This window comes from Felis catus, chromosome C2, assembly GCF_018350175.1.
Source record: "Felis catus isolate Fca126 chromosome C2, F.catus_Fca126_mat1.0, whole genome shotgun sequence".
NCBI classification, from domain to species: Eukaryota; Metazoa; Chordata; class Mammalia; order Carnivora; family Felidae; genus Felis; species Felis catus.
In genome coordinates this window covers 72,143,969-72,155,669 of record NC_058376.1, presented here as the reverse complement: position 1 = coordinate 72,155,669, position 11,701 = coordinate 72,143,969, and the positions used below count along the sequence as shown (strand labels likewise).

General features: G+C 46.8%; 1 protein-coding gene across 2 annotated transcripts in view; it reads right to left on the bottom strand.

Annotated features, from left to right (window-relative positions):
• Positions 1–598: 598 nt before the first annotated feature.
• NRROS (negative regulator of reactive oxygen species) overlaps positions 599–11,701 on the bottom strand; it is a 28,133-nt gene continuing 17,030 nt past the window's right edge. Inside the window, exons 2-3 of one of the 2 annotated variants that reach the window (XM_003991754.4) lie at positions 7,149–7,269; positions 599–2,824 (exon numbers count right to left, since the gene is read on the bottom strand). In XM_003991754.4, coding sequence (XP_003991803.2) covers positions 854–2,824; positions 7,149–7,256 — 2,079 coding nt within the window. In that variant the 5' untranslated portion in view covers positions 7,257–7,269 and the 3' untranslated portion in view covers positions 599–853. The remainder of the gene's footprint in view (positions 2,825–7,148; positions 7,270–11,701) is intronic. The other variant, XM_006936156.4, reaches the window with a different exon arrangement.

The following is an 11,701-nucleotide window of genomic DNA, read 5'->3' as shown; positions in this document are numbered from 1 at the left end:
CTTTTCCCCACAGAGGAGCACAGAAATCGTTCCCTGTTCGCTGAGGGAAGGAGGCGAAGGAAACTAGGAATGTAGTGAGTGCACATATACTCAAAGTCGGCTGAGTAGTTGTCTGTGGTTTTTGTGAAGAGTGGGGGCTGCCTACAAGTTAGCAGAAGTCGCTCCTTTCTACATTTCTCTTCACTTTCCCTCAAACAAGAGCTGCGCCTGGTGTTCAGTTCACTACACGAATGAACTCAGGGCCCAGGTGTTGTTCTCTTTTTTCCATGAAAGGGTCATGCCTGCCTGCAGAGACCACAGGTGTGAACCCAGGGCACTCAGGACCGCTCTGGCTGCAGCGACAATGCAAGCCAAGACAAGAGGTGAGAATTCTCACCTCAGACTCCCGGCTCTGCTCTGAAATTCTTGTTCTTGGTGAACTGGTGAACCCCCGGGGCACTGTCTCTCGCCACCCACAGGACATGCTCTTGGGGCTGTTTTTGCCTGAACTGGCACCCTTTCTAGCCAGCTCCATGGATGTCACCAAGGGAAGGACACTGCAAAGTAATCTAAGTGAAACTACCAAAAAACATTAAAGAAAGAAAAAACACAAGGCGAGTTTGATTTGAAAAATATTTATGAGACACGTGTTTTATTTTCACAGAACATCACTTAATAAATATTTTACTAGGATGATGAGGATGATTCACAACGATGGAAGAAGAACGTGGGGCAACTAAGGGCTGGAAACATTTTAAACTTTCACTTAAACCTCAATTCACTGGATTTGTTCTCTGCGTCAGATCCGGAAATCTGGCAGAGAAAGGGTTCTTCCACGCACAGACCCCATTTCTAATCTTGGCACGTGGCCAGGTCAGTATATGGAAGACCAGTGGCAGCGGCTCTTGATGACCTGAAGCAGGGGCTTCTTGAAAGTGAGGAAGATGACGGTGCAGGCCACCAGCAGGGTGAGGCAGCTGGGAAGAATGAGCACGAGGTACAGCAGGCCCATGTCCACCCGCTCCCATTTGCAGTCCTGAGGCACGCCTCCGGGCAGCTCAATCAGGCGAATGACCTTGGAGGAGAGGTTGCAAGTGACCATGGCCGAATCGGCAATGGCGTGCAGGCGCTGCAGGGACCCCCAGCCCTCCACCCCACAGCAGTCATACGGATTCTGACTGAGGTAGATGGTCCGCAGACTTCTCGTGAGCTGCTCAGACACGGCCCCCTGGGGAAGGGCTGTGAGCGAGTTTCGGCGGAGATCCAGGGTCTGCAGGGCCAGGCTGCCCCTGAACCGTGGGAAACTGGTCAAAGAATTCCCTGACAGATCCAAGTCTCTCAGATTCCCAAACCCAGAGAAGTCCAACTCCCTGAAGCTAGAACTGAGGCCCACATTCCTCAGAGACAGGACCTGTAACGTGGGGGCGATACCCCGGAGAGGGGCGACGGTCCCATTCAGAACCCCCCAGTTGCCAGACAGGTCTAAGTGGGTGAGGGCAGTCCCCTGGAATGAGCAGTCTTGTAATGCCCCCAGCCCGCAGCCCTTGAGAGAGAGGCTCCTCAAAGACGCCACGTTCCTAAAATCCACACAGCTTGGGGGGGCCGGGAGGTCCAAGCCAGCCGGCTGGGGACAAAGTGAGATCTGATTGTGGCTCATGTCAATTGTAGTGAGGTTACTGGCATCAGCAAAAAGGCCAGTGGGGATACCCATGAGCTGATTGGAGCTCAAGTTGAATGACCGGAGGCTCCTCAGGCAGCCGGGGAGCCCCGGGGCCAAGTGCAGCTCTGACAGCTGGTTCTGGCTCAGGTCCAGCTCAGTGAGCGCCCCTGGGGGCTCGTGCTCTCGGATGTGGAGCGTCATCAGGCAATTCTGGTTGAGGTTCAGGTGGGAGAGGGAAGGCATTTTCTTTAGGAAGCCATCAGGCAGGTATTGGAACTGGTTCTGGCTCATATCCAGGAAGTGTAGGTCCGCAAGGTCACTGGACGCAAACTCTTCCCAGAGGTTGACAGTGGTGATGTTGGTCACATTGCCATCCACAAGGAGGAACTGGGCCACCATCTCCCGCGGCGAAGAGGTGTTGTACAGGTCCCCGTAGAAGCCCATGTTGTTGTCCCGCAGCAGGAGCGTGTGCAACTTGCTGCACTGGGGCAAGAGTGGGAAAAAGAGCAGCTGATTGTGGGAGAGGTCCAGCGTCTCCAGCTCAAAGGCGGCCTCTCCCCCTGACGCCAGGAACCATTCCAGGACGTTGTAGCTGACGTTGAGGAACCGTAGCTGTGTGAGGCTGAAGTCCACGATGCAAGGGAGGTTGTTATAGGCCAGGTTGAGGTGTCTCAGCTCAGTCAAGCCATCGAAAGCGCCACCCTCAATCTCAAAGATGTAGTTTCTCTGCAAATCCAGCTCCCTGAGGTGCCCCAGGCCCTCAAAGACAGAGTCGTCGAGCCTCATGATGGTGTTCCTCGCCAGGGACACAGCCTCCAGCGAAGAGAGGTTCTGGAGCATGAGGGCCACCATGTCTTCTGTCAGGGAGTTCCCTGACAAGTCCAGCTTCTGCAGAGCCTGCAGGTGGTGGAAGGCAGCCGCTGTCTCCTTGTAGTTCTCTGAGAGGGAGTTGTCGGGCAGCTCCAGGCTGCGAAGACGGGCCTGCCCTTGGAAGGCGCCGCGGCCGATGCGCTCCAGGTGGCACCTGTGCAGACTGAGGCTCTCCAGGAGAGGGTAGTGCTGGAGGGAACGGTTCCACAGGATCTTAAGCGGGTTGGCATCCAGGATGAGCATCTGGGAGTAGGGAGGGAGATCGCTGGGCACTGATGCAAGGTTCTGCCCTCGGCAATTGGCTACTCCATCAACCTAGGATCAGACAGACACTGGTCAGCAGGGAGGAGGGCCTCCGAGGCAGACAAGTTTATGTACAGAAATGTGACTCATCCACTTGACTTTTACTGCAGCTTCTGAGAGTGACTCTAGAGATCATAATTTAAAAAAAAAAAAAAAAAAGGCTAGGAAAATGTGGAACAAAAGGGAACTTTTCTTTGTTCTTTACCTTCACATTGAAACAGTCAGCTAGGAGCTGAGTTCCAGGCCTCACTTAAAACACACCTGCCGTCAGAGAAAATCTGAGCACCTGTGTCGTGGGTTCTGCGTGGTGACAACTGTGCTTGCAGTTTGGTTTCGACTGTGAGAAGGACTGAGGACCAGGGCTGTCTGCCGGTTTGAATCCGGGTTTGAATCCCACCTCTGCCATTTGTTTCCTACACGACCTTGGGCAAGTAACTTAACCTAAGTCTGTTATTTCCTCTGAAAAAACGGAGATGAAGATAGAGAGTAGCTAGCCCAGAGGATTGCAGTGAGATTAGGTGAGAGGCTGCACAGAGCCTGACACACAGCAAACACCATTAATGTAAACGGTCGCTATTGTATTGTTATCGCTATTACCCTAACACCTGTGTGTCCAACAGGGTTAGCACAAAACAACCAACATGCTGTGGCATCTTCATGTCACCCAAAGGAGTTTTGCCTGGGACGCTCCTTTACATTCTGGGTTGATAAATATTACAGCTTAAAAGGACTTCAGTCCTCAACATCACCCTGAATTGTACAGAGAAGTGGGGTCTGGAGCGAAGCGAAGAGCCAGTGGCATTGCAGGGACAGGAGTCCAGAACTTCTAATGCCCAAGTCAGTGCTCTTCCTGGATGTGTTCTACGACAGCTGTGCAACATAAGGAGGCAGGATGGATGGGACGACCCTGTTCTCATGGCAGAGGTCACGCAGGCCTTAGGATGTTTTAACGCATCCCAATGTTCTACAAGACTGGCAAAAACAATCAGTCACAGGGTGTCAGGTGTCCAGGAAAAAAGTTTTAAGTGATCAGATAGGAGAATAATGACATTCCTTTCCCAGGATTGGTCAGTAGGACAAAGTCAATGATTGTTGAAAAAAAAGTTTTTGTTTTTTTTTTTTATTAAAAAAAATTTTTTTTTCAACGTTTATTTATTTTTGGGACAGAGAGAGACAGAGCATGAACGGGGGAGGGGCAGAGAGAGAGGGAGACACAGAATCGAAACAGGCTCCAGGCTCTGAGCCATCAGCCCAGAGCCCGACGCGGGGCTCGAACTCACGGACCGCGAGATGGTGACCTGGCTGAAGTCGGACGCTTAACCAACTGCGCCACCCAGGTGCCCCGAAAAAAAAGTTTTTTAATGAGCCCATACTCTGCAAACTGTCCAGTGATCTACTTTTACCACCTTTGATAATATGTATAGACAGAGCATCTTGGCAATAAAAATACATTTGATCACATCCTGTTATATAACTCTATATCAGTTTGTTGCATGAATAGCACGGTGGCTAAAGGCAAGAGTTCTAGGGTCAGTCCAGTTTGGTTCTGCTTTTTATCAAATGGGTGACTTTGGGCTGGTTCCCTGACCAGTTAGGACCTTCATTACTCCACCTGTAACATGGAAATTATACTTGTAATTTTCTCATAGGGGCTTTTTTTCCCCTTGTGATTGTTTACGTAAAACACTTAATACACAACCCGGCACATAAGTGCTTAATAAATGTTAGCTATAATGATTAGCAAGATCTGATTAATTAATCTCTGTTGTTGCACGTTTGAGTTGTTTTTAATTTCCAGATGAACGTCAGAGTGAATTTGCCAAGTTCCTTTCACACTTCCCCTCCCCTCAAAAGTCTTTGGAATTTTGACAGGGATTACATTACAATTATGGGTTAATTGGGGGATAACTGACATCTTTACAAAATTGAATCCTTCCATGCAGAAACAAGGTGCATTTCTTTATTTGTGTAAGTGTTGGTCTCCCCCTGACAGGGACTCTCTGGAGAATGTTGTGGTGAGGGGCTTTCCTCAAGCCCCGAGACCCTGTCTCACCACAGCTGTTGTAAGCATGGGGTCAACCTCTGCAATTCCCTGTGGCCCCACCAAAGAGCTGCAAAAGGACGACGTGGCTGTCAGAGCCCAAGAAAATCTCACCATGTCCACTTTATGATAACATGTGGCTTAGGCAAGGCGGGGCACCGGTGATACCTGGACCCTCAAACTCTCAGCCTTCCAAGAGCCATGGGTGATCCACTCTTTGAACCCCCTGGCAGCTGACCCCTGCTCTTGCCCACCAGGCTGGAGAGGGTCAGACAGGCAGTCTAGCCTGAACCCTGAAAGGCTATCAAAGAACTCATACTTTCTGATTCCCTCTTGATTTAGCTACTGTGAAGTTAACCTTTTTTTTTTTTTCAACTTTTATTTACTTTTTTTGGGACAGAGAGAGACAGAGCATGAACGGGGGAGGGGCAGAGAGAGAGGGAGACACAGAATCGGAAACAGGCTCCAGGCTCCGAGCCATCAGCCCAGAGCCTGACGCGAACTCACGGACCGCGAGATCGTGACCTGGCCAAAGTCAGACGCTTAACCAACTGCGCCACCCAGGCGCCCCTGTGAAGTTAACCTTTAAATGTTGTTTTTAAATATTTATTTATTTATTTTGAAAGAGAGAGAGAGAGCTGTCAGCACGGAGCCCGATGTGGGGCTCAATCCCATGAACCATGAGATCATGACCTGAGCCAAAAATCAAGATTTAGATGCTTCACCAGCTGAGCCACCCAGGCGGCCCTGAAGTTAATTTTTAATAGCCTCTGTAAGGAATTAATGGAAGTCTGTAGTAACAGAGACTAACAACAATAATGACAGATAAAACACATAGCTCTTAGTACAAACAAGGCCCTGTTCTGAGTGCTTTATATACACTAGCTCATTTAATCATCATAGCAATGCAGTGTTATGGTATTATTGGTTGGTGCCACTATTCTATATTTTACAGGTGAGGAAACTGAGACACAGATCCCCCCCCCCCCCCCCCCACCAATGTCACCAGCTAGCAAGCTGGGATTTAAATTTTTTTTTAAGGGGCACCTGGGTGGCGCAGTCGGTTAAGCATCTGACTTCAGCTCAGGTCACGATCTCGCGGTCCGTGAGTTCCAGCCCCGCGTCGGGCTCTGGGCTGATGGCTCAGAGCCTGGAGCCTGTTTCCGATTCTGTGTCTCCCTCTCTCTCTGCCCGTCCCCCGTTCATGCTCTGTCTCTCTCTGTCCCAAAAATAAATAAACGTTGAAAAAAAAATAAATTTTTTTTTAATGTTTATTTACTTTTGAGAGAGACACAGAGAGACAGAGCACGAGCAGGGGAGGGGCAGAGAGAGAGGGAGACACAGAATCTGAAGCAGGCTCCAGGCTCTGAGCTGTTAGCGCAGAGCCCATCGCGGGGCTCGAACCCACAAACTGTGAGATCACCACCTGAACTGAAGTCAGACGCTTAACCGACTTAGCCACCCAGGTGCCCCAAGCTGGGATTTAAACCTGGTCTGGCTCATAACCCCCACTCTGTACTAGAGTATACTACAGCATAGTGGTCAGAGGTTACTAAAGGTGGTTAAGAACCATGACCAACTGGGTTTTTTAAATTTATCAGCTTTAAGAATACAATTCTGATTGTAGGTATTAACCCCGACATCCAATTTGTCTTTCTAGTACCTAGTATATAATAGGACTCAAGGAATGTTTATGAAATATATGTTTCTCAAGCAGACTTTTGACTTATAGGCAAGGGGGAAAATTTCCAGAAATGTGCCCAGTTGTTATGAGCCAGGTCTGTTTCCAGATAGAGGCTGAAAGCCCTGGAGAGGGTAAACTGTAAAAGCTCAGATATCCACTCCCTTGATCGTCTTCAGCCTGAATGTGATCAAGAATGTTGCTCTGCAGTACAGCTGTTTGAACATTTGCTATTGGCTCATATACAAGCTCTGAGTCAGGGCTTATCCAATTTCACTACGCCCTACTCAGGGATTCTGATACCATTAGTAGAGCTCAATCATCCAGATTTTTAACAGGGTGCTCTTGTTTCAGGTGACTAACCTGTGCCTGTCTCTGGGGCTTCCTGGCTTCAGCAGGTATGAGGAAGATGGGCAGGGACTGCCTGGTCTTTCTCAGGTGTCATCTGAACCTTTGGTTAAGGAGCAGCTTGCACATGGCCTCATGCTAGGCAGCTACAGAGTGATTCAGACTCTTTCATTCCCTGCCCTCTTTGACTGACAATACATCAGTCTTCCAATAGACCAGACCTTGTCAGGACAAAACCAACAGACAGAGTTTCCTGGAAAACTCACCAACTCGCAGCCCCCTTGGGAAGCTGCCGTGGCCATTCCACTTTGATTCCTCCATTCCACTGTCAAGAATTGAAAACCCAGGCACAGCCAGAGGGGCAGTAACTCCATCTCAAGTGTAGCACTGTGGACAGAGGGCAAGGAAGAAGTGAGTAAGGAAAGGACATCCCAGAGGGCTGCTTTGCACTCTTGGTAGAAGGAGCCAGTTCCCAGCTATGTCTGGTCTTAGAGGCCCACAGCTATCAGGAGGTGGAAACCCACAGATCATTCAAATACCTCAAGTTAGCCAATACTTTCAACCTTTCACTACAACTGTTGACAAGAACTTATTTTTGTTTTGCCTCTACCACTTGATGGACAGGAGGCTGAATACTGAAACTTCTAAGAGCCCACCAACAGAAGACAGAGGCAAAGGACTTGAGGAACCGGATCTCAGGTCACCCAGAGTTTGCCACATTTTGTAGTTCTGTTGAAGTTTTCCTCCCAAAGTTCAAATCTGCCCGATGCATTGCCTGAACTCAGTTAATATTTGCTGCATGAATGAATGAATGAATGAACAAAAGAATGGTGAACCGGGATTGAAATACTAATTGTAGCTTCTGGTCCTGTAGAGTTACTAATTGCTGTGTTGACATGAGGCTTTTAGGAGGGTAGGTCTCATTGGTTTTGACTCATTTGAATACAACCTTTTGCAAAAAAGGACTTTGATAGTTTGCCTGAATAAGAGAAAAAAACTAAGGGGCAAATGAAAAGTAATCTTCAGGTATCATAAGGATTATTGATGAGGTGTGGTTGCCAGCCCTCTTACCTGGCCAGTGAACACAGAACAGGAACCATGAGAAGGCTTAAAATTATACATATACCAATATAATTTTAGAACTAAGCAAAACCATAATGGAAATATATAATATTCTCTGCCATTGCATTTTTACAGGAGAACATTCAAAGGCCCAGAGATACTAAGGGCTTATTTAAGGTTCCAGATCAGCTGCTGAGAGCAGCCCCCACCGAGGTCCCCTTCCCTGAGCTCCAGGATGAGTAACCAGCATAATTTCTCTCCCTGAGGGTGCTGTTGAACTGACTGCCCTCCTATTGGGAGGGCTTATAGCCCAGTGACATTCCTTTCTCAGCTCTGCTTCCTCACAAACAGATGCAAGTGCCTGGCCCCAGCATTTCTTCTGCTCCGTCCTCTCCTTGACATCTCCCCAGAAGGGACCACAGGGCCTGCTCCCTAGGCTTCTCCTAGGCCAGCAGCACCAGCACTGAAATGAACCTCCTCACCCATTCCATGGGACCCACAGACCTTTCTGCCTCACACACCCAGGCCATCTTGGGCCCCTTCCTCTTCCTCTTTCTTTGAATAAGTTTACACATCTCTGAGGCTAACTTTAACTTCATGGTCAGATTTTAATACTCACTAGTGAAAACAGACTAACAGAAAAGCAAAGCGAAACCAGGTAAATCAACTTTAACCTTCACTTCAGGTCAGGTCAGCGCTCCTTACCACAAAGGGAACCTCCAATTGAGAATTCATCAGTATTTGCTGGACACTGGGAATCCCCTTCCCGGCCCTCCTTCCATTTCTGCACCTGTGCAGGAAGTACTACCTCATGGCATGTACAGGGCACAGATGGCAGAAGCAGAGCCATATGGGCTTTGTCCTTAGGATCTGCACAGGATACACACACACACACACACACACACACACACACACACAAAACAACCTTGGGATCACTGCCCAACTGGAAATAAGGCTGCCAGACTTAGCAAATTACGAGATGCCATTTGAATGTAAGATAAACAATAAATAACTTTTTAGTGCAAATATGTCCCATGCAATATTTGGCACATACTTACACTAAAGAAATTCATTGTTTACCTGACATTCAAATTTCACTGGGTGTCCTATATTTTATTGAAAACAGACAGGGAAATGGAAACCAAGGACTTTCCCCACTGCCTTCCTCCCTCACCCCCTCTGTCAGGCTTGGGATGGTAGATGCTGCTGTGACAATGACCCTTCTAGAAGAGCCATTTCAATTTATACTGAAATGCCAAATCTAGATATGTACAGGGAAAGATTGTGATTTCTTCAGGGAGAATATAATTCTTTAGACTGGAATGTTAGATAGGCCCGAAGTCATGCCCTGAGCATAATTTTAATTTCTGGGTCAATGAGAAAATTTTTGCAAATTTAAAATATATTTTCTCCTTCCTCCTAAAATCAGCCAACCAGCCCAGAAAAACTACTGTTGTTCCCTCTGGGCAACTCCTTCTTTCATGAGGCAGCATGGAAAAATTATCAGATTTAGAGCCAGACAGACCAGGGTTTGAATTCTGGCTCCAGGATTTGTTTTTCAATTCATATAAAGTCTCCAAGCAGACTTCATATAAAGCTTCCAAGCAATTCATATAAAGTCTCCAAGACTCCGATATCCATAAAATGGGGATAATAATAACTATTCAGAGTTTTTATGAGATCAACCAGTATATGTGAAAGTGCTTCATTAACTGTGAAAGTAGTTAATGACATAATTATTATTTATGAGTTTCAAACACCATTGAGCTGGTTGAGTGGCTGTTACGTGTCATCTCCAAGGTAATTCAAGTTACACAAAGAAGGGAAAAGAATGAAAAATCTGGATGTAAGAATGAATATATCATTATACCAACTGGTGTGTGAAAGGTATGCAGGAAGATTGCATTAAAAATTCTATGTTAATAAATTCCAGAACAAGGTTAATTCCAGTAACAGAAGACTATGCTGGTTGAGAGCTGTTTGTCCTCGGATAGATGCCTTACCCTGCTCTGTATCATAGGGAACTGACTTCTGAAGCCTATTTCCCAAGCTCTGGGTGTCAGCTGGCCTCCAGCTGGTTTGGTCAATGGGAGGAACTATGGGAAGTTAGACAGCAGAAGGAGGACTGAATCTTTCCATCTCTCCCTGCCTTGGACTGAGAAGTCCTTGAGCTTCTATTGGTGACTCCTAGACTCTAGTAACACCATCCTTTCCCTACTTTATCCTTCCCCTACTAGGGAAGATCATAGCTTCCTAAAATTGCTAACCTCTGGGTTGATTGTCTATTTGCTGGTTAGCTTCTTAGCCTCTTCATGTGTAGCCAATTTCCTGCACTAAATTTTCTCTTTAACAAATAATCTGGGTGTTTCTGTTTCCTGGTTGGACCCTGGCAGATACAATGATGTAAGTAAGAATGGCTTTGGATCAGTCCTAAACAAAAAAGGTATATAGTGACCCTGAAAAGAATAAAAGGCTTTTTATTCTCTCTCAACCAGTCAGTGAGAAACACTATTCCAAGAGTGTGCAGAAGGATTCCTCAGAGCCATGGAGCTGCAAAGAGTACAAGATGAGTTTGGATGGCAAATCTCACTGGAAATCGCATGAACCCTCTGCTGTGTGCACAGGACTGCTTCCCCTCCTCACAATTAACCTTAGTTGGGTGAGCTATAAGAGAGCATCTAAGCTTGTGGCAAATAAGTAACTGTCCCACTTCACTCCAATCTCTCTGGCATCTTCTAGAAAATACATCCATTTTTTAAGCCAAATCACCTCAACTACATTTTGGGTAGAGAAAGGGAGGTGAAAGGAAAATAATTATAATGGAGGACACACGAGTGTGGCATTAATACTTTAAAAAAATTTTTTTAATGTTTATTTTTGAGAGAGAGAGACAGAGCACAAGTCAGGGAGGGCAGAGAGAGAGGGAGACACAGAATCCAAAGTAGGCTCCAGGCTCTGAGCTGTCAGCATAGAGGCCGAAACGGGGCTCCAACTCGCAAACTGTGAGATGATAACCTGAGCCAAAGTCAGAAGCTTAACCGACTGAGCTACCCAGGCGCCATTTGGAATTAATAATTTAAATGAGGTAACCTGGAACCTCCCCTCACTATAATTAAAAGGTCCTGGATTCATGGTTTCCATTGCATGGACTATGACCACGGAGGAGCCACAGAGGAAATGGAGCCATAAGAAACTGCCAATCATCCTCTAAGTAGGGTCTGAATAAGTATGACGTCTCCTGGTCTGGGTGACCACTGGGAAACTCCCCTATATGAAAGCTGAGATCCTGACATGAGAGGCAGATGGCATTAACAGGCTCGGCTCGTATCTTCTTAAGCCAGGTAACAAAATTGAAGAGTTCCTTCTAAGTGTAGAGGCAAAAAAATGGTAAGTCCTGTTCTCTTCTATATAGAATCTACAATCCTACATTCTTTTATTCAGTTAATAATTTCTAGAAGGTCTCTCTATGTCTTATCCAGTCATGGTTTTCCTGATCATGGCTAATGCCAGAGATTGTCAGCTTCTGATCATTGAAAAGCTTTCAAAGACAAGGCACTATTGACTCAGGTGCTAGCAGGACGTAAGTACTGTACTGTGTAACACATTTGAGTTGGAGATATTGAGATTATAAACCCTACCCTTCTGTTAGAGTGAAGTCCTCGTAGTATTGAATTTACATTTCTTCTTTATCTTCTAACTATTCTGTTTGTGTGCAGTCATCACAAACTTCTCTTAGAAGTGCTTGAAATAGCAGGAC